This window comes from Eublepharis macularius, chromosome 8 (genome assembly GCF_028583425.1).
Source record: "Eublepharis macularius isolate TG4126 chromosome 8, MPM_Emac_v1.0, whole genome shotgun sequence".
In the NCBI taxonomy this organism is placed as follows: domain Eukaryota; kingdom Metazoa; phylum Chordata; class Lepidosauria; order Squamata; family Eublepharidae; genus Eublepharis; species Eublepharis macularius.
In genome coordinates, this window is record NC_072797.1 from 33,323,073 (window position 1) to 33,350,470 (window position 27,398).

Here is a 27,398-nt window from a genome sequence, read left to right on the forward strand (position 1 = left end):
TCAACATCTTGGTGTATTGTGTTGCTTGTCACCAATGAGGTTGCAGGCACAAGCCAATAGTCATCTGCAACAATTTTAAACAGATCGTGCACAAGCCTTTTCACTGAGATGAAAACATGATCTGCCACCCAGCCCACTTCCTCCTCCTTTTTAGCCAGCCTGCCCAGTAAAGGTGGGTTTTTTGTTTCGCATTAAGTATATAATAAAGGAGCAAGCTATACCACTTCCTTGGTTCCTGAGAGCCCTGTGAAATGAAAGGATCAGGATCATTATCCCATCTTCTATATGTCACAGGGGAGAAAGAGGAGGAAGACACAGCCATCATGCTTTCGTTCAGGAGTGCTCCAGGAAGTAAAGCAACCGTACAGCTAAAACCGTACAGTAAAGCAATCCTCTTCTACAGGGTGACGGAATTATGCACCAGATATGGGGGTTTTCCATATAGGGGGTTTTCACTGGTTCTGATGTTACCCAAATGGGGGGTCTCCTTGCGAGCTGGGGGAATTAGTATTCAAGGAGAGGCAGCGAAAGGGGGTAATGAACAAGATCTCCACCTGTGCATACAGGAATTGTTCCTCTAGAGAACTCTTTTAATAAACAAGCGGATGCTCAATCAAAAAAGTTTTTATTTATAAAATAATAAAGATTGATTGCACACATCACACAGTAAACACCAACATAGCTAACTAGAAAAACAGGGAGGAAAAGTGGAGAGAGTTGAAGGGTTTGGGTGATAGTTACCAATTCAGAAGGTAAGAGGGTGTCCGTGAGAGAGTAGTGTTGAGTGACCAGCACTTCGCAGCAGGAAAATGAGAGGCTCAGATGGGGGGTCTGAGGGTGGGGGCTGGATCCGAAGACATGTACACAATTATAGCAGAAAGATAGCCCAATTATACTATGGAACGTACCCTAGGACAGGATTGCGTCTTCTGCCCAAAACAATAACTTAATGGCCATCTCTGTGGTGAATACTATAGAAAAGAGGATACTACTTCCTCCAAAAAACAACGCAAACACCCAAAAGTAAGTGTGCCAAACCAGTATCACTTCTCAGTCAAATCTGTATTTGCTTAATCACATTGGATACGCCGCACAAAGAATTTAAAATACCTCTTGGTGCATTCTGATCTTAAAGCACCACGAGGCGGAACGAACCTACCGCAGGGACATTTCCCCTGTGGCCATTGCAGTATTTGTGCGCTTAGTGTGGATCTTAAAACCATTAAATGTCCATCCCTGGATCGCCCATTGCAATCCAGAGGGTTCTCCGCCTGTAGTACTACTAATGTAGTGTACCTCCTACAATGCAATTGTTCTTTATTATATGTTGGCTGCACCACCCGCCCGGTCCGTCAGCACATCCAAGAACATGTCTCCCGTATTAAAACTCACAGCGAGGAGACTCCGCTTTACCAACATCTCTGGAATATGTATGGTAGTGACAGTACTTTCAGATTTACAGTATTAGAGGTGGTGCATGGACCGGGTCATAATAATTGATTCCTTCAGCAAACTGAGACCAGATGGATCTTCAGACTTAGAACCTTGATCCCCCATGGCCTGAATAATGATATCGAATATTCGGCCTTTTTATAACTTGTCTCTCCAAGTTGATTTACGTCTGACTCCAAGCATTTTTGTAAATTACCTCTCCAAGTTGAATCATGTTCCTCCCTTCCTGCCCCACCCCCTGCCCTAGCAATAAATTGCCCAGATTTAATTATTTTTGTATATGGTTTTATTTATCATGTACTTCATAATAAAACATTTTTAAAACATCATGTTTATAATTAATTATTTAAAATTAAATTATATAAATATTTATAGCATTAAAATTTAATCCTCTGCCCCTTTTTATGAGCAGTTTTAATTAATTTCAGAATCAGGAACATATTAATTAAGATATTTCATTGTAGAGAGTATACCAACTTTTTAAAAAAAAACCCTGATTGAGAATTTTCCGAGATCCGCCCATTGGACTTGTATAAAGCAGCTTAGAGGCGTTCCAACTCCACCTCAGACTTACGACTGAAATTGATGCAGACAAACAGCTATCTTGTGTCCACTGCCATTTGACGTGCTGGAATTGTAACAGTGAGTAAGCTGCCATGGGAATTTTGTATTGCAATTTTTGTTTTTTATCTTCTTATGACCAGTATTGTAGAATTTGTAGAATTGGTGGCCTGATGAAGGACTTGTTCTGAAACGAGTGAAGCATGATTGGGCCGGCATAGCTCGTTGCCACCCTCCTGCCTCGGTGCCCCGTGTCAACCTTTCTACCAGCCTTGCTCTTTTCCCCTCGGCATCGCAGTTGCATGGCGTCGTGGTCAAGAAGTAACGACTCACCAGCTGAATTACCAGCAGCTCAGAATCTTTATATATCTCTTGGTTTTTTGTGGACTTTATATTTAGACTTTTCTACATGTCTCTCTGCGCATAAGAATTGATTTAAGGGTCACTGCCCTACTAAATACTTATTGTAATTGTGTATAATGTTTTGATTATTGAACTGATTAAGCAAATACGGATTTGACTGAGAATTGACACTGGTTTGGCACACTTCCTTTTGGGTGTTTGCATCTCTGTGGTGAAACAAAGAACTGGGAAGGTTTTGATTAAGCTTTCCTGGGCAAAACTAAAGTTATCAATAATGATGATCCGCAATGGCTGGATGTGAGCAGCTATCAGAGCCCTGAATAGCTCAGAATGAGAAAACAGATAAGGGGAAGATCAGAAGGGTGTGGAGGTGATTAATCCAGGAATTCCTGGAAGACCCTATAGTCTTAGGATCTCAGCACATCTCCAGGGGTGTGGGGCTGAAAACTAGTCTCGCCTGGTGACTCACATGCCAGTAATTTTCCAGCTCCCAGCCAGAATCTGGCAGTGATTTCCTGCCTTGCTAGGCAGCATTTCTGCGTTTAAAACACATGAAGAGAGGGGCTTATGATATTGTCATATTCCTTAGTTTCTTATTAATGTGAGGGAAGGACTGACTGCTAACACTGGCCTCATACAGCTTCAGTTTAGTCACTGATTTCTGCACAAACTATTTTTGCCTTTAGTTTTCGCTTTTTTCCCCTTGATTCTTTTGAGACCACTTTTACCCCTATCTTTTTCTGGAAGCTGATTTTTAGGGGCATGCACTTAAAAAATAACAGGTATTTTCCAGCTTTAGATATCTGGAATACCATATATACTCAGTATTCCCAGCATTCGGGTCCAAAAACACCAGTGTCATATTCGTATTCAAGTTTTATTCAACACAGAGGGAGGATTTGAACTTAGTCTAACATTCTTTTTTTTTTTTTGAAAAAATTTTATTAGGTGAGAATATTAATATATACAACTTTCAAATAACATCTCAATATCATTTTCCCCCACCCTTTCCCTCCCCCCTTAGTCCAACATTCTAAAGACTATACCACCTTAGGCCATTTTTGAATAGTTTCAATCATTCCTTACAGACAGGACTCAGAGGACTGCTTTTGGAGATAGTTGTTGGTTAATCTTTATGTAAAGCCTTTGGGAGAGATCACTCCTGGTTTTAGAGTTAGGTGTCATCAATATGCTGATGCGACCCAGCTCTATATCTCTATATTCAAAGTGTCCGGAGATGCTGTAGGGGTTCTGAGCCAGGGCCTGGCTGCTATGGTTTAAAGAACATGTTTAAACTGAATAGTGCTGCAAAATCAGGGCTTTTTTTCAGGGGGAACGCGGGGGAACGGAGATCTGGAACCTCTTGAAAATGGTCACATGGCTGGTGGCCCCGCCCCCTGATCTCCAGACAGAGGGGAGTTGAGATTGCCCTCTGCGCCGCTGAGCAGCACGGAGGGCAATCTCAGCTCCCCTCTGTCTGGAGATCAGGGGGAGGGGCCACCAGCCATGTGACCATTTTCTCCAAGGGCAACCCACTGAGTTCCACCACCTCTTTTCCCAGAAAAAAAGCCCTGTGCAAAATAATATAAGTCCGAGTGCCTTTTGTAGAATGTTTGAAACAGTGCTATTACGGGCATTGGTATAAAGGAAATAGAGATGTGAAAAATGGAATTCTGCAGGAAGGACCCTTTCCAAGTAGGTAATAAGGTTCTAATTTTAATTGCTTGTGAATTTTTAGGCAGCTTGCTTTTTCTGCCCCCTCTATACTGCCTTGTTTACTGGATGTATTATATGGTCTCCATTTCATCATTCTCTACTTGTGAAATCCAGCTTGTGCTTCTATTTAACTGTTCTTTAATTTGTATAATCCAGTTTTATTACATTATTCACTGTAAATGTAATACTGTCAATATTGCATTGTCTTTTATATCTCTGTAATCCTTGAGTCTCAGCAAGAAAGAGAGAAGACAAATGAAGTAAATAAATAAATTCCAACCACCCTAATCTGCTGACTGCTTGTACTTTCCCCCAAGCATGGAAAATGGGGTTCAGGGAGCTATTTGGGTTTGGGGAAACATCTGGGGGAGCTAACTTCCTCTCTTCTATGCTGTGTGAATGCGACTTATTTTTAAAATGCTAGAAATCTACTTACAGATCCTTCAGCATTTTGTCTGTTTTGATCCTTAGACTACAGTGGCACAAAGGTCTGACCTTTGCAAATTTGAGTATTCCAGGGCTGCCTTATTAAGAAGAAAAATCTGCTGGATAAGACGAGGGAGTGACCCATCTAGTCCAGCATCTGGTCTCACAAGTTGGCCAACCAGTTACTCTGGAGGGCCAACATCTGGGCATAGAAGATGAGGCCTTCCTCAATGTTTTGCCTCCTGACGCTGGTATTCAGAGATTTACTGCTTCTGAAAGTAAAGGTTTCCTTTAGTCACCACATGTGGTAGCCACCAATACACCTAACCTCCATGAATCTGTCTAATTCCCTTTTAAAGCTATCTATGCCTGCGGCTATCACTATCGCAATGTAGGAATATAGATAACATCATCACAACTGTTTTCTCATGACCAGGCTGAACAGTCTAGAAGGCATTTTCTTTCTTTGGGTTGGATCCCATAGAAAGGTGTGTGGATTTTCATGGGTTTCCTCCTGCTGTAGACTCCCCTCTCATACAGTTCATGGGGGTCCTCTGTCCCACAAGAGTAACATTTTGGGGATCTTTTGGGGCTGCAAGGAGAGGAGGCAAGGGTTCCCATTATGCTGAGAGTAGATCCTTTCTATCAGCAGAGATTTATTGCAGGAGCCAAACCTCTGTGTGCTAGCTACAGAGGAACACTACTTGATGTCTAGCTATGGGTTACAATAATTAGCTTTGGAAACATTTGCCCACCATGGAGATCTTCCAGGCAGCTTTGAAATACGTTTGAACAGAATTGCAGGGATGGATGGCTTTCGTACGTTGGACCTCCACCCGAGAACAAACCAATCAGTTATTTCACTGTATGCTTGATGCCTAGACTGGAGGCTGTGCCAGACAGTCAATAATATCCTCTGGTGTCAGCTCTGTGGAACAGAGAACAGGCTCCCCATAGAAGCATCTGCTCTGTGAAACAATCCAAGAGAAGAGCACATGATACTGAGGGCAAGCATCAAGGCTTCTCCTGCTCCCGCCTTCAACATGGACAACTAAGAATCACGTGGATAGCATGAGGAGAGAAGAGACTCAATGAAATTTGTCCCTGTCTTTGCTGCACATTTGATATTTGCTATTGGGCAAATTTACTAGTGATAACGTTCCTCCTCTCTTCTCCTCCCTCTACCCCAGTACCAAAATGAAGGTTCACATTTGTGTCACTTTAACTAATGGAATGATGAAGATGTGGGAAGTGGCTCACGTGCCGCTGGCAGAGTCATTATTAACAAAGAAATGGCATCCAAACATTCTAGGTCATCACCGTATTGCTCTGTTCTTTCTCCCAAACTGTTAGGTGAGTCATTGTATACAGCTGCTGCCAAAACAAAATAGCCCAAATCCACACAAAGCTGCTAGAGACAGATGAGGCTTGCAATCCCAGGAAAGGCCCCCGGGGTCTGAAAATAAATCAAAATGGCAACTCTTCCTGAGCCTTAACTTTTAACACTACATTTTTCCTGGTTCCCACTTATTCTCAGTGCAGATGCTGCCCTGCTGAGCTGCAAAGAAACCAGTCTAGAGAACAGCTCACTTGCTCTCCAGATTCATTTTCAGTGCATGCCACTCTGTTAGGGTCCAAACACTTTCTGAATTTCTGCATTTCTATTGCTGTCAGAAATGCTTATGAGCACACAACAAACAGCAACACTCAGGGCATGATAAACAAAAGTACCCAACAGGGCAAAATAAATTTACTATATCTTAAATTTTGCCATGAAAAGCACACATCACTATGATTGTACCTCTTATATCAGACCAAAAGGTTCTTCATCCAATATTCTAATAGTAGCCTACCAGATGCCTTCAGGAGGTACAGGGTCAGGCTGTGAAGCTAATAATTGGCTCATGTGCCACTGATAGAGTCATTATTAACAAGAAATGGCACTGAAACACCCTAGGGTATCACCATATTACTCTGTTCTTTCATCCTTACTATTAGATGTCACCCCAACACCTGTTAGGTGTTTGCTTTCATTGTTTGCACCTACCATGCAGTGGTCAGAGATAGACTGACTCTGAATATGGAGGAGCCACCCAGTTGCTATGGTGATTGCTACACTTATCTCCATTTATTTACTTAACCTCACCTGGAGAAGAGGCAATTGAGAGCTGATACGATAGCCCTCTTCAAATATTTGAAGAGCTGTCACATAGAGGATAGAAAGGAGTCGTTTTCTGTTGCCCAGTGGGTTGGACTAGAAACAATGGGTTAAAATTAAAGCAAAACAGTTTTAAGATAAACATTAGGAAGAACTTCCTGACATTTAGAGCAGTTCCTCAGTGGAACAGGCTTCCTTGAGAGCTTGTGGGCTCTCCTTCCTTGGAGGTATTTAACAAGAGGCTAGATGGTCACCTGACAGCTATGATGATTCAGTGACTCAATATGAATATATGCAGATCGGGAGAAGGAGAACATGAAGGGATGAGCTGGTGCAAGGCTCTTGTGGTCCCTTCTTATGTGCCCAAGGTATGCCAATCACCATTTTGGGGTCAGGAAGGAATTTTCCTCCAGACCAGGTTGGCTGGGGCTCCTGGGGGGGGGGGGTTGCCTTCCTTTGGGCACAGAGCAGGAATCACTGGGGAAGGTGAGGGGTGGGCAGAGAGAGCTGTGAATTTCCTGCACTGTGCAGGGGGTTGGACTAGATGACCCTTGATGTTTCTATGTTTATTTACCCAAGCCTTTTCAAAAGCCTGGTCCATGCATGCAGCAGAATGAGATAGTAATTAGGTGGCAGAATATTGAGGGTGAAACCACACGAGACAAAATACACTTGAATCACACTCAAATAAACTCGAATTACAAAATACACTCGAATTACCTATGTAACTTGAGTGTATTTTGTCTCGTGTGGTGAGACCCTGAGGCAGTAGAATTGACTTTACCACTACAGATGGCAAGTAGAACATTACCTTTGTTTATTTATTTGTTTATTTATTTATTAAAATATTTAGGCCATCTTTCCTCTGGCTTCTCAAAGCTGTTCTACATTAGTAATTCCTTGAAAATGACTAAGTAGCACAGCACATGCAAGGGTACACCAGAACTTTTCTTACTGGTGTGTTTTTTAAAAAAAAAATAAGGAACAGGGAGTTTTTACACAGGAGTGTTAGAAATGTTATATCTGCTCCTGTAGTATGAAGTGGTCCAGCCCATTCTACAACATGTCACCACATCCTGTGGCAGTGAATTCCACAGCCTAATTATGCATTGTGTGCAACAGCCATTCATCAGTTCTGAACCTGCTGCTCATCAGTTTTATTGGAGACCCGGATCTGCGAATTGGGTTCTTTGGTAAGCTTAACATCCATGCGGGCTAAGGTCTTTTGGTGTAGAGTATGTCTGCAGCTTATGGCTTTAGAGCCAAATGTGAAACAAATATGGTTCTTTTTAAAAAAGAACATTGTCTTTAAATTTAAGTACATTTGGAGGGTAGGTAATATGCAAGAATAACCAATATGATATGCAGAGATTATTACGGGACTAAGAGATGCTTTACAGAAAAGGAAATGACAATCCAAATGGGAACTATGCGCAGATTTACAAGAGTGCATTAAAACAACCACTCAGAGCACTCCTGTGAATATTTATTACTTACTGGGAGACCACGTGCGTGCTACTCCCTAATAAAGGGCTTGCAACAACCAGTGTTTGGGCTGTAGAAACTGTATAGATTCAATAATCAGTATGTCAATTATCGGTAATTTTAAACTGTATATTCTGTTATGCAAATGGCTTTCTTATACTGGTTCTTTGCTGAGTTCTTGCTCTGAATTTTGATGCAGTTTGGTTTTTTTAATTTTAAAAGGTTGCAGCCTTTTAAAAGGTTCCCAGCCTCACCGTGATTCCACACCACACTTTTTCATCCTTCTCCAAAAACGAATCAAACTAGTTTTCAACACCCCCCCCCCTTACCTGTTAAAGTTGTACTTATTTGTTTTTCATTATTTCAAACAAACAATTTGACATGCGGTTTACTTGTACCCAGTCAGTAATGTCTGAAGGACACAATGCTGGAATTAGCAATAGGAAATTACAAAAGCAAGCACAGTGTGATGCAAAAGAGACTTTTGTGCAGCAGTCTAAAATATTTTTTTAACCCTGCTGAATTTGTTATTTGCTTGTACATTACCAAAATGTTTATTTCATTCATTTGCTGTAGTGGGAAGAGTATTAAAATCTTCAGTAAAATATTTAGCATGCATCTTACAGATGATTAAAAAACTAGAATTATAATTTACTTATTTAATTAGACAATTATTTCAAAACAGATTTCCAGCTGTTTATGATTGGCCTCATTTTTCCAGTGCATCTTCTTGGTAAAACACTGCTTGGATGTCAGCAACTGACAGTGATTTGGGTATGCTTCTTAAATTTTGACAATGTTGTTCTTAAGAACCCTCCTGCATCCCTCTCTAGAGAAGAGAAGCAGTGGGAGAAGTGGATGCATTTTGACTTGAAACAGAATGCCAATGCTCTGCTTTCTTCCCCCATATAACCTCTTGTCCCAATAGTGCATTGAACTACTCAGTAATAAGCACAGTCAGAGCCATTATGGGATGCTCAATGACCCACCAGCTCTGCTCATTCAATGGGCTGTTCTACTGCCTATTTCTAGAGCCACTACTTGCATGTAGTATGGTACAATGCATACTCTTCTCAGCCCCCCCAAGACCTACCATCACCACTCAACAGTCCCTTCCACATTCCCTCAACACCTCCACTCTACAGCAGCTCCCACCTCCAGTGCAGATCCACCACTATTATTCACCCTTAGGCAACTGCCTAAGGCCAACCATGGCAAGGCAACTGAGGCTATGTCAGATAGGCTGTCAGCATATCTGCCATGCTTCGTGCATCATATGCATTTTGGACATATGTATTACTTCAGAGGAGTTAGCCGTGTTAGTCTGTAGTAGCAAAAATAGAAAAGAGTCCAGTAGCACCTTTAAAACGAACTAACTTTACTGTAGCAGATCTGAAGAAGAGAACTGTGATTCTCGTAAACTTATGCTACAGTGAAGTTGGTTAGTCTTAAAGGTGCTACTGGACTCTTTTCTATTTTTGTATTACTTCAGTACCTCTGGTTGTGTGCAGAGTAGAGCCAAAGTTGTGTAAACATGCTGATAACTGCTTATCTTCCAGGCAAGGTGTTTGGGTTAAAAGTTCCTGCCGGACCCTGAAAAGGTGACCTTGGAGTACTTACTACAGAGACTGAACTGAGCTCATCTTCCCCCCTCCCTTCTTCCCAGGTGATGCACATCAAAACTACTAACTACCTCTTCTTCCTACTGGAAGGGGGAGGAGACATTGACCTATAACTGATCTGACTTTCCCTCCTTTAGGCATTCCAGTCAATTCCCTTGTTACAGTATCTTGAAACTGGTATTTACTCTAAATAAACATTTGTAACTCATACACTGGAGTGATGCAGTAAAGTGTTTGGGAGAAGTAACTGGCAAGACCTGACAGGCTGAACCTCTGGGTCGTTATGATAATCGAGCACAGCATTCTCACCTGCTGAACCTGCCCATCACAAGTTGACATCTCGAAATTAAATATTCTCTTCTAATCAGGATTGATTTACTAAACACAAGAACCCTGTTTCCATACCCCATGCAGGACAGACTATTGCAGACTAAGTTAATGCAACAAAAAGCAGGTGGAGAAGATCTTGCAGCCACGTGCAGTTGGTGTGATAATAATAATTACTGTGCTTATATGCTGCTCTTCTAGACAAATTAGTACCCCATTCAGAGTGGTGAACAAAGTCAGTGTTGTTGTTATCCGCATAATACAGCTGGGGAGCTGGGGCTGAAAGGAGTGGCTTTCCCAAAGCCACCTACTGACCTCATGTCAGTTGTGGGACTGGAACCTGCAGAATGCTGATTTGTAGCCCAATAACTTAACCACTATGCTACAGGCATTGCCTCTTTTTGTGAAAACAGGAATGCCCCCCTGACTGTGAAATGTTAGAAGATCGGTGATTATTGGGGATAAACAAATGTTCCCAATTTTGTTTCCTTTTTAAAACCACTACATTTAATAGTCAAGGGCTGGCTCTCATGTGGTTCGTGAAATCCATACAATGAGGCTGGCCACAGCGTTGTGACCACAGTGCATGGCCAAGCACCTGCCTGGATTTTGTAACAGGGTCAACCAGGAGTAGGAGTTATAGGAGAACACAGCAATGGTCACCATTGCTGGGGTGGCAATGGGGATGGGAAGAGAGGGAAGCAAGAAGGAGGAAAATCAGATTTCCTTCCCCTGCAAGTCCTCGTGGGATCCCCCTCTTGTTGATGGTTTCTGACTTCTGCTTTTCACTGTTGGTTTTATAGATTTGTATGCATTGTGTACATACATCATATAATCTAACCATACATCATATAATCGCATTGAAAACTGCATGCATTTTGCAAGGCATAACTGGAGTGAGGAGGACACAAGATGGTACAAAAATAATCATGAATTCATTAACCCAAGTTCAAAGTAAAACAAAAAAGGAACTTTGGGGTTGAAACAGCAGCAATGAGAAACAGCAGGACTCTTTCCACACACTTCTGCAGCTAGAGAGAGACAAAGGAGGCTCAGCCCTTCCTCCTCCTTCCCACCTAATCTGGAAGGTACAAGCAAATAGGAGCGGACAGCTAAGGCGCATCCGTTGCTGGTGGTCATAAAGGGTCATGTGTTCAAGACAGAGTCCTTTACTGATGCCTTGGGGGGAAGCAGAAGGAGTCAGCTCAGCTGGCAGAGAGCCCATGCTCAAATTCAAAACACACTCCCTTTTAAATAAATAGTTGCCAGCCAGGTAACATACTCATGATTCAATACAAGAGTGCATCATGAGCTATATGCCTATTTTAAAACACAAACTAATACAGTATCCCTCCTTCTGTTCTCCAAGAAGTCGATAGTTTGAGGCAGCCTTCAGAGAGTCAATTACTTGCCTGGAGAGATCCTTGGAGACTTCTGTCTTTGGAATCATCTGCTTATTTACAAATGCTAGCATTAGGACAAAATAACAGGCTCACAGGAAGAAGCACGGGCACTCCCCAAACCCAACCAAGCTAGCTTCCAGAAAATCAAACTGTGATCCCAGTCTGTCTCAGCAACTAAGACCCAAACCAGTCTGATGTTTTCATTCATCCTGCCCTGTCATAGCAAATGGCTGCATTCCATATAACTGGCAATCAAAGTTGATTGAAGGGATTTTGCTTGAGTAAAATTGCCCAGTTAATCACCCAACTGCTGCCTCTCATTTAGAAGCTCTCCCCTAGTTTCAACAGTAGTTTGAATTTGTCTTGCTACTTCTGCAAAAAATGGTTGTCTGAACTCTTAAGAAGTGATTTAATTTTAATGTTTAAAAACTCTTTTACAAAAATCTGGTGTGTTGTGCTCAGGCATGAGAAAAATCTGTGTCATATGCTGGTTACCTTGTTTGAATCTGAAATCCTTCACGCAAGTGCCACAGTTTAGCTGCAGGTTTGATATCTAGTATATTCTGATAAACTATAACTGCCTTGGAAACCTTAGGTGAACTGAAAAAAGTCAGAAATGATTGAGAGTATTTTTACTTTTGGAAATAAATGCTATTCATAAGTCTTTCTGCTGTTTTTCCCCCCAAGGTACATTCTGCCTTTGGGAAATTATTCGCTGTAGAATTGTCTACAATAAAGTTAACACATTTCGGCAAGTCAGTCTGCTTTCATGTGCTGAATTACCAGTGGAAACAATGCTAAAATGAAAAGATCCTGCCACTTCTCAGCTGGGAGGGTGCCGAAAATGCCCCCTCCTCTTTGAAACTGCATAGGGCAGTAATTACATCTCTACTTCCTCCTGTATTAGAGAGCCACCATGGGAGCATTTGTGACATCAGCAGCCATTACACCACTCCCCACCCTCTTCCCAGACCTATTTGCATGCCTAGCAATCACATCTCGCATTAGAAAAGGAGCAAGGACTGCCATATTAAATAAATCTGGAAGCAAGAAAACAGAAATGTGGTAGAAATGGGGGGGGGGGGGAAATACAAGAAAACTGATTGGGCCAGTTTCCAGAATGGAGTTAATGCGAGCATCTCACCCTGCAAGACCAAACTGTCAAATTAGAATAAAAAACAAGGCAGAAGGGAGGGTGTTACCCATTGGACAGATAATTGTTAAAAGTCCTTGTTTCACCTTGGGAGAAACCACCAAACTGATTCCTCTCCATGTTTAATGTATCATGCAGTTAGTAAAATCCATAAAAGGCTTTGCAACAAATCATATTATCTTCCAAGCCAGTGGGGTTCAAGTATTTCAGGGAGCCCTTTAATTTCTTAGAAGCCTATTAAGATTTCTTCAATGAGAAGTTCAATAAAGTCAGAAAGGCTTGTTTGATGATGACTGCCTGCCTGCCACTAGAGATTTTCACTGGCACTAATACAAGAGACTATGATGGGCACCAACACATCTTGTTTGCCATGCTGCCACATTGTTTGCCATGCTGGTGTATTCAGTTCTTCCTCCTTTCCTTGTACAGCGCAGGTCACTGAAAGCTTCCCAATTTGGGAAACCTTCAAACTGCAATTTGCCATGACATCTAAATTAATAATAACAACAACAATAACATTCGATTTGTCCCTTCAAGACAACTTAACACCCACTCACAGTGGTTTACAAAGTATGTTATTATTATCCGCACAACAATCACACTGTGAGGTGGGTGGAACAAAGAGAGCTCCAGAGAGCTGTGTCTGACCAAAGGTCACCCAGATGGCTTCAAGCAGAAGAGTGGGGAATCAAACACAGTTCTCCAGATTAGAGTCCCACACTCTCTACACCACTACACCAAACTGGCTCTCTAAATTCAGGCACTTGGACAAACTGGAGATCATTTCCTCCTAAACTGTGTTGTGGCTCCTGCCAGGGACAGACTGGAGGCAGAGATGGCACTAGAAGAGGGCCACACCCTCTCCCAGCACCATGGAGGGGCTGCACAACCAACTGAAAAGTAAGGAGGTGCTACTGTGCTCCTCTTCACTTGCAGCACCATGCAGCAAAGTTGAGAGCTACCATCACGAACATGTCACACCTTTACATGGTGAAGCTGGGCACCACTGTTCCTATGTCTTCATCACTGGTCATATCAGGTACAGGCTGGTACAAGGTGATTCCATAGCAGATGCCGAGGGGTTCCTTGACCAAAATTAGTGAAGAAAGGATTCCCCGGGGGAAGACATTTTGACAACTGTGCACTAAAGGAAATGTGAATTGATGCCATGCAGCTTCCTCTGCAGTACTGCGCATGTGAGAATGAGAGTGCTTCATGCTCTAGTTCTGTTTCTAATTCACGAAGATATTTAACTGCACTGCTGCAGAGGCTTTTGAGAGGAGTTCAACAGTGATTCACTCGTGTATCCATAAACTTGGAAAACACATGACTCAAAATGTAAGGTAGGTCTATAACATGATGATATCACCAATCACACACAGTACATTAAACATAAATGTCAGCATGCCTACAAGGGCAAATGAAACCATCACTAATCCCACAACAAGTGGGTGATTCAGTAAAGCATTTCAATATATGCTTAATTTTAATCACCTGACATTTTTCTACTTATGACAAGATTATGCCTGTTTCAATCCAAGTAAAAACCTTTATTGCGAGAGAGCCCTCATTTAAATATGGTTCCAAACATGTAAGTAATGATTGAAAGCCCAGCTTAAATATGAAACTAGCGACATGAAACACAGCGCAGGTAATAACAATATGTCTAAACAACACTAGAAAACAGTTTCTTGTGGGATAGGGTTCTATTCTTGTCACACATGACTTGGGGACTGCTGGATTTTTACGTTGTGTGGGACTCCCAAGAGGAATTTCTTAGAAGCTGCATCGAGGGGAAAAAAGGAATTGGATAGATATTGGCAAGCTTAAGCCACAGATAATGAAAGTATCGTGCCAAAATGTCTATGATGAATGTGGACTGGTGATGACATTCTATTCTTATATACATATAGGTCCAAAGTTAAAAATGCATATAACAGAAGGAATCAAATCTTATTGAAAGAGATCACAAGAGCAGAACTTATCCACAGATCTAGCATTTAATTTTCTACAGTAAAGAAATGTTAAAGATTTCCAAAGAAACTATCATGGCAGTAATTGATCATATTGGTGTGTGTGTTTTGTAAAAGAGGATAGCATCATTACCCAATAGCTTACATTCCAGATTCATTTTTTTCACCTATCACATTTACTCCACAATAAATTAAAACCAAATTAAATAATCATGATGACTGAGTACTCAAGCTTATTAGGTGGAACAATAGCATTCTTTTTAATGTCAGGAAGAGAAATGTGACGATGTCTCCCACATATCAGCTCCCCACTAAGTAACAGCAACACACACCATCATATCCACTAACACAACACGCCCTTTTTAGCTACTTCGAGAAAGGTTTCAATTTTCAGCTCTATTCTGCATTTCCTCCTCTCTGTGTAATGCAAGTACTAACACATTCACCAGGGATCCTTCCCACTCACCCACCCAGCCCCGATATATGACAGTGCTAAATTGATCAGTTCCACAACGCAACTTATAGGTGATCCATGAAACAAAGTCTCTTGGAAGACTTTCTAATTTTAAGCAACTCATCAATTTAAGGAACTACTGTTATTATGGATAAGTGTACTATGCTATGCTTCCTTCTCCCACTGCCAACACCTATGCAAGCTGTCAAGTCTGAAAGTTAAGATCCTCTTATCAAACCTTGCCCTCTTTGGCCCTGCCTACACATGTGAAGGGATTCATAAGCATAGACAGAGCTTTTTCAGTGGTGGCATCTCACCTCTTGAATACCTTCCTCGAGCCTCTCCTGGTGCTTACTGTCTCTCCTTTAGGCACAAGACCAAAATATTTGTTTTTACTCAGGCATTTCACTGAGGGGTTCTGTTTCTTTTATGATCTGCCTCTAGCCTGAGGACTATTTATCACTATAATTTTAAGCTGCTGAATATTGTTTTTATGTTATTTTTATGCCTTGCCATTTTTATGCTGTTGTTTTTAAGACTTGTTTTTGTGCTTCAGGTTTATGATTTTATTATACTTAATTTACTCGTAAACTGCATTGAGCATGCCTTTGGAGAAGTAGCATATACATTTTCTAAACAAATAAATTAAAAGACTATGCCGGATCTGGAAACCTGGATGCTACATGTTTCTGTAGCTCTGCAATAGCCAGCAAAACACCTGTGCCTCATCAGAGTTCCTGGCCAAGTTTATATCCAAGTATGTTAAGAATGGGCTGCCATGGATGTGCAATTTCCAGACAGTTCCAGACAAACACATCAGCATCTGCTTGGCCGTACATTTTTCCAGCTCTCAGTTATATCCTTGCTTTGCAGGAATTTGACAGACTGCAGTGATGCTAGTACAAGGTTGGCTCCCTTCAGCCTACCATGGGTCTCTTCCTGAATTAATTCCTTTCTTGAAGCGATGCTAGGCAATCAAAAATGACTTAGGTTTGGCTACAGTATCAAGAGTCAACACACCTTCCAAGAGGTGGCTCAAAAAAGACAGGGAATATAGATGCTGCTCCAATGTGACAAATGCTCAGCTTTCCTCTCCTCCTAGCATTACCCCAGTGGTATTAATTTTTAGCCTTGGGAAGTTTCTAATGAAAAGGAAGAGCAGCAGAAAGTTTGTCTATCATCATATGACCAAATCTGATTGCCTGGATTGGGGAGAGGAGTTGACTTTGGATTGTGAAGCTTTTGCTAAGGTTTCTTTGAACTGCATAGGTAAAACATAGTAAGAATGCAGACATGGGCACGAACCACGAAAAAACCACGAAATGGCCATTTAATCTGTGGGTGGGGCTTAGCTAGCCAGCCAGGAACTCCTGGCTGGGCAGCCAAGACCCGCTGTTTAAATGATCAGCTGCTTGTTGGGGATCTCCCCGACAAGCAGCTGATCCACGGGTTTAAATGCCCCTTTCCCTGCCACTTTGCAGCGGCAGGAAAAGGGGCATTGCTCTTTAAAATGAACCAAACGAACCAGTAGACCAGTTTGTGGAAGTCTGTGGAAATGAGCTTCCACGAACCACAGGTTCGCAAACTACGAACCGGGCTGGTTTGTGGGTTTTTTGGTTCGTATTCTGGTTCGTGCCCATCTCTATGCAGAATATCCCCTTAATTGACTATGTAATCAACCTGCACTTGTTGCAATTTTTCTTCTGCTACTCTAGACTATATACTAGTCCAGGGATGGGCAAATTGCGGCCCGCAATTGAATAAAACTACCACTATTTTATTTAATTTATATTTATTGATTTTTATGATACAATTTATACCTTTTCTGAAATGCAAAGTTAACGAATGAATGCAATCATTTTAAAAGGCGCAGCCCTCCACTAACCTCCGCTCCCACAAAGTGGCCCCCGAGCCAAAACAATTGCCCACCCCTGTACTAGTCCTTTGACACTATATATTACTGTGTCTTCCCTCAATATAGTATCTTTCCTGGCTGCTACAAAAGCATACCACTCTCTTAGCTTTACTAACTGTGCATTCTTTTACAGTTGACTTTTTAAAATATGTTCATGGATATTTTGAATGCTACAAGCAGAAGAGCCAAGAGACACAGTTACTTTATAAACTGTAGAACAGCACCTATCTTACAGCAATTTTGGTTTGTGTTCACTTCCTTGTTGATATGTATATGGGTGTCTGTCCTCTCTGCATGATTTGATTCTTGCAACCACTTTGTTTCACAGCAGAATGCCAGGAATTCTTTGTATATGATAAGGATGTGGGGGTATGTCCCATGCATCTTAAATCTAGTCAAACTATAATAATATTGGGAGGAACTCCAACAAAATTTCAGTGGAAATTCTGGCATTTCACAGTGGCTAATAGCTAAGAGGAACTTCATATGAATCTTGACAAAAACTTTTCTCACCATCTATGGCCCCATGCAAAATATGTCCTGCAATTAGAAAGCTATTATGTCAGAGTGAAAGATGCTAGTCCTAGCCTTCTTTCTGACTTGATGGCCTTCTGCAGCTACACATCTTTCAATATGGCACTGTCATCATGCTATAGCAATCATCTGCTATTGGATTTCCCTGTTTGGGTAAGACAATTCAGTAGCAATTGATCACTAGAGCACTTTGAGAACACAATATTCCGTAATGTGTGAATAGAGTTGGATGAGCATTCATAACTGTGATCTCCTAGCTGCATTTTAAAGAGTCAGTATCTCAGGAGGATCTTTCTGTATATGCAGGGGCGGCGCCACCATTGATGCGGTGAGGCGGGGGCCGCAGGAGCCACGGGGCCGGAAGGGGCGCCAGAGGGGGTGCTGAGGGCAGAGGTGCACACCCCATGCCACCGCCAGCCAGCCCCATGCCACCACCGGCCAGCCCCAAGCTGACGCCGCCTGCCTGCCCCCAGGCAGGTGCAGCAGCCACAGGCCAGGGACAGCAGGCGGCCGGGGTGGCATGCAGCGCACGGGCGGCCTCCTCGCTCCACCCCAGCCACCCACCAGCGGCACTGCGTGATGACATCATCACATGATGACATCATCATGCAGTCCAGCGCGCACACGCGAGGCTGGCCTCCAGCGCCAGAAACCCCGGCACCGGGGCTGTGTATATGGTAATTGTTTCTCAGGAACTCTATGCTATGCAGTAAAATCCAGGAGCCAATGGCTCAAGAACTACTCTTGTCATGTCTTCTTTTTCAGGGTATGCAGATACTCCTTGAGCTAACGGCTAAACAGTCCAGTGTTCATCCTTTTAAAAACAACTCTACGTCTCTTACCTATGCTGTCTGCAGTGCCTATCAAAATTACTTCAGAAAACCAACGTCTACTTTAAAAATATTCTTACACCTTCTGTTAGAATGACCCTAATTTACTTCACGAATAACAGTTAAACGTCTTCATCACAAACATCCAGGACACTGGCTACCAAAATTCATGTTTCCCAGCTGTTAGAGAGATGCAAGAGTAAGGTTCCCAATCAATGTTTACCTGACAGATTCTGCAGCTGTGATTGCAATTAGCGGAAGTGTCCTCAGAGGAAGACTGGTAGGACGTGCCATGGTCTCTGCATCACCCTTTCTATCCCAGTCTGCTTGCTCCAGCTGTCTGAATGCTAAAGGGGGAAGCTGAAGAGTACGACAGGAAAGTCTTCGAACACGGTACTGTTCCAATCCTTGGAGAGCCCCTTCCTCTTCATTATGGGGGAACAGAGTTTCTTCAGATACCTTAAACAACAAAAATATGGATCTTTTGTCATGAATTGTTATTGAGTTTGTTGACAAAATGTTATAAGGAGGGGGCAACTAAAAGCCCAGTTCTATTCATGCACTTCAGTAGCCCTGGCTAGAACGAGAGGATTCTGAGCCAGGCCAGTATAAAAACCTGCCTATCAGTTAAAGGAGGTGGAAAGGACCTGACTAAATTTGTCCCTATTACAGCCCTGTAAGTACCCTTTGCAAAGCACCTCTAGGCTACAGGAAATATATGGACCAGCCACCATTGCCCATAAGCCCATATGGGTTAATTATTTATTTTTTAGTTAATAAATAGATTTTTCCTTTGCCAATCCGTAAAAATCTCTGACCATCAGAGAATACGGCACTAAGTCACAAGGCAGCTTCATGTGTTCAAGCTAGATAGGTCTGTGGCATGAGGGATATTCAACCAACAAAGTTCATTCAGATATGCAGCACTGGTATATGTATGGGCTCTTGGAAACTAACATTGCACCAAGGTCCAGGAACTCCTGCAACAACCCATGGTCTGTGACCATTATCATCTGCATTTAGACATGCAGACCTATCTGTCATGCCTCCACAAATTCTAGGTTAATACATTATTATTACACTGGTACATGGCTCTGCCTTTGATAAAGCTTCTGCTGGAGCAGAATGTCATGCATTATCTTTCCCAAGAGAGAACTGAAAGCCCGAGATTTATCATTCACTTTCTATAGACTGTTCAGCATCAAATTTCCAACACAGTTAATGGTCATCGACAGACTTTCTTGGAGGAAATCCTGTCCCCAAGACGAGCTACTGTCTCATCTTTGCTACCAACAAACATCAACACGCACAATATAACGTTGAGTTTCAATGGGAGGTATATATGTCATTTCTGCTATAAGCAGAACAATTTTTACCAGGTTCATTATTTTCTGTTTTATCTTACCTTAATTAAAATAAAAAGTTTAATAGAAAAACCTTTTAAAACATATCAGCACAAATAACAGGTTACACAATTCCATTTGCACCAGAAATTCTATTCTTTGACGATTGGTTGAACATTTCAATTTCCCAGATCAGACATGGTTTTATCAATATTTTATTAGTAGCAGCTAAAAACATTATGGCATTAAATTGGAAGTAACCCCCCACCCCACCAAATATAGATAATTGGTTCTCAAAAGTCTGTGAGTATTTTATTTTAGATGAAATAAATGATAGAGTATTTCAATCCGAACAATATCCGAACACAATTAGCTTTTTTGAAAAATGGTTTCCTTTCATAAAATATATTACAAATCTCAATATTCAGCCTTCTGTAAATTTACATCTAACAATTTTAAATATGTAAATCCTTAATTCTCCTTAACACTTCTTTAGCATATAATAGACTAGCTTGATGCCCGTGCTTCACTACAGTATTTAACTACTTTAAATCCAATTATAATATTTATGGGTATGTAACATTTTCTGATGGCGGGGGTTGAGTTCGTTTTGGTAGTATAATTGCATGGTACCCGAGCTTCACAAAACTGATGAAGTGAATTTCTAAATGTAACATTTATTGAAGAGATTTGTAAAAGGAAAAGATTGTAGTGCAATAAATAAAGTGAAAAATACATACAACCTTTTTTTCCTACTGAAGGACCTCTTTGTAGACCTCATTGGTGGTTTTCCCCTCAGGATCAATAGGCTGCTGGGTGAGCTCACTCTGGAGCAGGCCATGTAGAACTGCCCATGTGAGAAGCAGTCTTCCCTCCAGTCAATTCCTGCCACCTTCAGTATCTGCCCCTGGGACTTGTTGATCGTCATAGCAAAGCAGACCTTGAAGAGGAACTGCAGTCTCTTGAACTTGAAGAGGTTATCTGATGGTATGAATGGTATGTGTGGTATGAACACCGACTTCCCACCCCACCCCGAGCACAGGTGGTGAATAATGTGGCCTCAATTATGTTCCTGTGGAAAGCTTTCACTCGTAGTCTGGTGCCATTGCAGAGTTTGGGTGGGCTGAGGTTCTGGAGCAGTAACACTGGAGCCCCCACTTTGAGCAGAAGCTTTTGGGCTGGGAAGCCAGGAGGGTTGAGAATGTTGAGGAACTCCACAGGGTAGTGGACCGCATCATCCATTTGCACCACTGAGTCTACAGATCTGTAACTCCATTTCTGCCCCTTCAAGGGAGTTGTGTTTCATTAATGATGGCAGCCTTGTCATTCTTAGAGGTCAGAATGGCATGCTTGCACAGCCCATCCATAGACTTCTCTGTGATAGTGACAATATCAGGATATATTGTGGCTGTTAGATCTGCTAGGGTCATCACTACTGTGCCTAGACCTGCAGAGATGGTCACTTTTCCCTTTGACTTGGGACTTGCTGATACTTGGCCACTGATGCTCAGTGCACTGCAGGAGTACGATGTGCATATTTCTTTGCCGCATCTCTAAGTTGCTTCCTCCTTTTAGCATCGATATATCTTGCACAACATCTGCCAGGCAGCTTCTTGGGGGCTGTAAGAGATGATAGCTGCAAGAGGTGTGAGGTCGAGTTGGACTGAGGGAGGAGTGGAGTGGTGGGAACTTTGGCAGGTTCATGTGAGAGGTTCCCATCAAAATGGCCCCTAGAAAGGTCGTGTACCATCTCCCCATGAACATTTAAAAACTCAGTTGCCATACGGACTTTTATATAAAATCCCTTTTCAGGAGTCTTGTACTGTCTTTCTTCAACTGTCTGCAGTTTCCTTTATCTGATTTTCACCTCAGAACACAGAGTTCCACAGCTGACCCATCAGGGAGGGGGAGGGTGAGAGCAGGCAGGAGCCTGCTAGCCACACAGGAAAGCCAGGCCCCACAGGGAGATTGGCAACCCCAAAAGGGAAGACTGGGAGGTGTATTTTTACCTCAGGACACATTCATTGACTCGCAATAGCAACTGTATACTCTTTAGAATGTTGGGGGGGGTGACCAATCAGACCGCATATGCAAATGACCTCAGGGAAGAGTGGCAGTTAGCGGGGGTGGGGGAAGAGCACCCTGCCAGCCACACAGGGAAGCTGTATCCCTATGGGAAAACACATTTTACCCCTTTTACCCCCTTAGGGGGCAAATTTCTTAAAATCCCTTCTTAGTGAGCCTCTACATCACGAAAGGAATGTTCTCCCAAAATTTCATGTTTCTAGGTGCAGCGGTTTGGGTTGGGCATTGATGAGTCAGTCAGGACACTTGTCTTTAGATAGATAGATAGATAGATAGATAGATAGATAGATAGATAGATAGATAGATAGATAGATAGATAGATAGATAGATAGATAGATAGATAGATAGATAGATAGATAGATAGATAGATAGATAGATAGATAGATAGATAGATAGATAGATAGAACAATTATTAGTTTATAATCATTATTTAAATTGTTGGTCTGTTGTTTAAAACACTCTAGACTAAATTAGGTTATGATTGTATTGTTATGTAATTTGTATTTGTTAATAACGTTTAAATAAAAGTTAAAAACATATAAGCACTTTATTGTTGTTCAGACAAGGGAAGATTTGGAATTATGTTAGGATTCCTGTTTATATAATCTAAATCTCGGTCTTTGGAACAATTTGAAAAATTGTTTAATTCTTTTGCTACACAAATCTCTCCTCTTATCAACAGGCTTGTTCGTTTTGAAGCATGTATAACCAGTCTGCTCCCATTTTTCTGATACTAAAAGCAGGCAAGGTGGAAGGGAATAATTAAGCCCCTCCTGCCATCACTCCACACTGAGATGATTTGCCCCACCTCCGGTTTTCAAGGTGTGTCCTGAGTTACACATTAAATACAAGTTGAGTTGGGGGAAACCACAATCCAGTTTATGTTGAATATATTGTCTAATCAGACTCTATTTTCCCTTCTGTTGTCCATAGTGTGGTAATAAAACATTTGGAGAGGGTTTAAGGAAACAGAGGTAGGAGAAATAAATCTGACTGACTCAAATATAAACTGCTTTTGAGGTAGATTTGCTATGTAGAAGATTTAAAAAAACAAGATAAGGTCTTCAGCCAACCTGTAACTTGGTTCTGCAATGGGAATTCTTGGGACCTTAAATTCCAGGGTTCACAGTAACAAGACCTGCTTCCTAACCAGTATATTAAAATTGTATTTGTAAGATATAAGCCTCTTGAATTGAGTTAAACACTTCAAGGTCTTTAAAAATAATCCCAGACTTTCAAGAACCATTGGTCTATTGTTGGAGGTGTTTGTTTATCATCTCAAAAGTATAGGACCATTTTATCATGAAAAAAATAGCAGACAATCTACAACAATCCAATATATATCCTAAAATAACAATATTCTATAACAAATGGTCAGCTTTTTTTGAGTATGTCACTAAAAATGAAGTACAAACTCCAAACCAGCTATACCAAATAATTCTCAACTCATAAAACCAAACAAATGTGAAGGTATCACAATGTTAAAATCAATAAAATTAAAATTTAGTAAAATAAAAAACAATAGTAAACATCATCAGTGTTAGAAAATTGGGTTCTATCTATATAGTTAATATAGTAAAGTTTGTTGTGATGTTCTTTTTCCTATGTATCTTTATAACTACTGTATGTGAATAATCTTCTCAATAAAACGTTTAAAAATAATCTCAGACAATCCAAATTCTATATTCATGACTAATACCTAGTCCAGCCTTAAGGAAATATGAAAATAATTGGAATTGTAGTTATATAACTGCACAGTAAATGGAAGATGTGAATTGCTATAAATATGCCATGGAAAATCCTATTTATAAGGCCATTCAAAGAGATGTTCATAGCCTTCTGTTGCATTTTTAGTACACTTCACCAAAGTTAATGTAAGCAGTATTATTTGTACCCTAGAAGAACATGGCAAAACAAAGCCTAAAACATTGTTTGGACTGGGGGGGGGGGGGTTATTGAGCAGCAGTCAAACAACAAAATGTGCTAAGGAAATCCCTTTTTAAATTATCAAATAATCTCCCCAACCATCCTTTAACAACCAACAGAATGAGATAAATGTAATGAGCCATCCACAACACTACACAACAGCCCCAGAGATTCATCTGGCCGCAATCTCCATGGCTTCCTTGTATGCTATTTATTTTAGCAGCAATCTGATCAGTAAATGGATTGTTCAATGCCCAGTGACCAATACTGGTGGCATACTTTTCCTTCTCAGCCAGTAATTGAAATTTGAGCCTTGCCACAGAGGCACAGAATTTATTCAAGAGCTGTGTCAAAACAATACAAAACCAACAAAGTATTCTGTCTGAAACCAGTGTTGTCCCATGATTTCAATGGGATGATACAACTCCTCAGGTATAAGAACTCCCAACAGGGCCAGATAAGATAACTCTACAGAAAAACAGGGAATTTCCAAGCGAGCTAGCTTGCCCTGTAAGGTCAAGAAGAGACCAAAATTCTGGGAAGGAACACCGATGACTGTATTGGGGGTCTTTTTGTGTGTGTGTTCAGTTCTATCAGACTACATTCCAAGACTCTTCAATGCAGTCATAAGCAGAGATATGTCCTTCTAAAACCACTGACTCCAATGGATTAGAATGCAATTCACTGTGAAACCAGAGAACAGCACGGGGCGTGGACCTTTCTGACACCACAGAAAGAGTCGGTGCCAACAAGTCTATTTATAAGAGGGGAGCTGGTTTCACAGAGGATCTCTCTGAAGGAAACAAAAGAAAAGAGAATAGGAAAACTGGTGAAATCTTTACAAAGACTTAGCAAGTCAGCCTTGAATTGCCCTAAAATTCATTAGAAGACATCAGTTTAATTAATTCATATTTCATTGTAATGTTAGCACTCTTTTCACCATCCCCATCAGCACTGCAAGAGGAGGGGTCTTCTTCAAGCCCTGCACCAGCCCCTCTGTCGGCCCCAGCCGCCTTCCATGGTGGAAAAGCAGCATCCCCCAGCCTTGCAGCTGACTCACCAGCTTCCTACAGCAGCATGGACAGCCCAGCCTCCCAGCCAGGCCCACAAGAGTGTTTTGGCAACCAGGGCAGGCTCAGGCTCAGGCTCAGGCTCTGGACTACAGGGGGAGCCAGGTGTGTGTGTGGGGGGGGGCTTCAGGAGCAGCAGGAACAAGCCAGGCAAGGGCTTAACAAACGCCCTGCCCTAGACTGCAGAGGCTAACCTGCCCTCCCCCTGGATAGGCTGGTAGAAGGGCTAATCAGGGAGTCTGGGCGGGGATTGAGAGGAAAGCCAGGGAGGTGGGAGGAGGAATCCCTTAAAAGCAGGTTCTGGGGATTGGGGGAGAGGGTTAAAGGAAGAGACCGTTGGAGTGTGCTGCTGTTCCTAGGGCAGGAGAAGGAACAAAGTAGTCTAACTCTCTTCCCCGCCCATCTGAGGCCCAGGGACAATTGCCTTTGGCATCTGAACCCCCTCACACCAGTCTTCCACTGATACACTTAATGCTGTCTACCAGTTCCCATCTCATGGGCTAATTGGTTGGTTTAATGCCATATGGGCTGCCACCTAGAGTCTATGTTTAATGAATTTTATACTTTCTTTGTAATGTGATTTTATTATGATTCTATCATGATTACACAATATATAATGTTATCCACTCTGACCCTGCCTGCAGGGAGAGTAGACTATAAATTTAATAATAAAATAAAATAATCTGACTGGCCAGCCAGGGGCATTGGTGAGGGAAGAGCCTCACAGTTAGATACTGGGTATGCTTATAAAACAAAAGGTAATCTGGAGCAATCATAGACACTTCCACAGTTCCTAGAGGGAAATGAAATAAAATGATGAACTTCCAGGTTGTGGGTCACTCGTGAGTTCGGGTTAAAGCTGATGATGAGGGTGCTTGTGCTTTCCACTATCCCAACTACCCAGGGCCATCGCCCTCATTGAGGCCAGGTAGGTGGTTGCCTCAGGGAGCAGGGTGCCGGAGGGGGCACTGGAGGAGGTGCTGGGGGCAGGAGGACGCACCACGGAGCTGCAGTCTCTCACCCCTACCACCCCATGCTGCTGCCACTGCCAGCACACGGCCCTGACCGGGTGCAGAAGCCATGGACAGATGTCTGGGGCTGCGCAGGGCAACCGAGCAGGAGAGCTGGGAGGCCACCTGCGCACTGTCCCAGCCGCCTGCAGCAGCAATTGGGCCAGCTTGTGCGCACGCCCGTGATGATGTCACACATGATGTCATCACACAGGCTGGTGTGTGTGCATGTGTGCGTGCGCGTGCACGCACGCCTGGCCAGCCAGCTGGCCGTGGGCACCAGAAACCCTGGTGCCGCTGGGCAACCACCAACCCTAGCTTTAAAGATTTAGATCAGATACTTTGGACAGCTGTAAGAGACAATTATAAGGCATATAGCTTCAGGTAGCTGTAGAAAGTGAAGACACACACAAGTACCATGCCTAAAGCCACAGCCTTTGTTCCATTAATTCCATGTTAATATTATGTGTAATATCAGGAAGTACTTCCTTCTATTTTGCCCTGAACCAGCCACCAATCAATGTTACTAGATGACCTCCAGGGCTCTAGCATTTTGAGAAAGAAATACTCTCTCTCTCCATATGCTTCAAAATATTAGGAACCTCTAACATGTCATTCCACTATCAACTGTTTAACTGCGATTTTTGGAAAGTGGCCTGGTGTTTCTTTGTAGGAAGATGATTCACTGTGTGATCTCTTTAGAGCCAGTCTCAGTTGCTGAAATTTATTCTGGAGAAAAGGTGGCCATGCAACTACAGGGGAAGAGCAAAAGGGAAAGAAAGGAGTTTTTAGCACTCTCCATTCATACCATTTTTCTGTTTAAAATCATTGTTCCTTAACCCCTTTTTTGACATGCCAGGAGAAAGTTAGAGGTACGTGCCATAAACAGTCAATTTTAGCTTCACTTGTGTGAAGCTAAAATTGTGTATTGTATTTGATCCTTTAATTTTCATTCCCAGTCTGCCCATGTGTTTTATAACCCCATTCTGAGGCTAGAACTGAAAGCCTTTCCCCACAGCTTGTCCTAGTTCAATGCTAAAGCTGCTAGAAAAGCATTTTTCTCTTGTTAGACCATCCCACCTAGATGCGAATGGGCAGTCATTTCTGTCAGTCAAGCCATTACTCATTTTATTCACAGGCGTTTGATTTGAATTACCTTCCTGTGCATTGTTCTTTGTAATTGGCTGTCTTAATTCTTTCTCTCATTGGCTGAAAAGACGTGTTTACCAGCCAATCCAAAATGTAAGGTTTCAGTACAACTATAAGACTCTATTTCTAGTTAGAGAGAGAAACTGGTTGGAAGAAGACGTTAGTGAATTGCTACTTATAATTGATGTGCTTGGTGTTCTCCAAAGAAACAGCCACCACTGCTGACTTCTTGCTTCTCCTCCAAGTGGAGAAGGCACATGCTTTAGACCCTCTAAGGAACAATCTAAGAAAGAAAGAATTACCTGTATGTAAGCTTTGAAGCTTGCCTTGGAGACTTCTTTAGCACTAGATAGTGTGGAAATGTTTATATCTTTTCTCTATTTTTATGCTTTCTGCTTTTTTTGCTTTCTGCCTTTTAAAGTCTTGTGTAAATTTTTGATTTG

General features: G+C 42.0%; 1 protein-coding gene across 4 annotated transcripts in view; it reads right to left on the bottom strand.

The window, feature by feature from the left end:
* The window catches only part of PDE4D (phosphodiesterase 4D), a 741,318-nt gene that overhangs the window by 607,336 nt on the left and 106,584 nt on the right, over positions 1-27,398 (bottom strand). For all 4 annotated transcript variants that reach the window (XM_054986992.1, XM_054986994.1, XM_054987001.1 and 1 more), the window contains exon 2: positions 18,596-18,831. In XM_054986992.1, the coding sequence (XP_054842967.1) occupies positions 18,596-18,831 (236 nt within the window). The remainder of the gene's footprint in view (positions 1-18,595; positions 18,832-27,398) is intronic.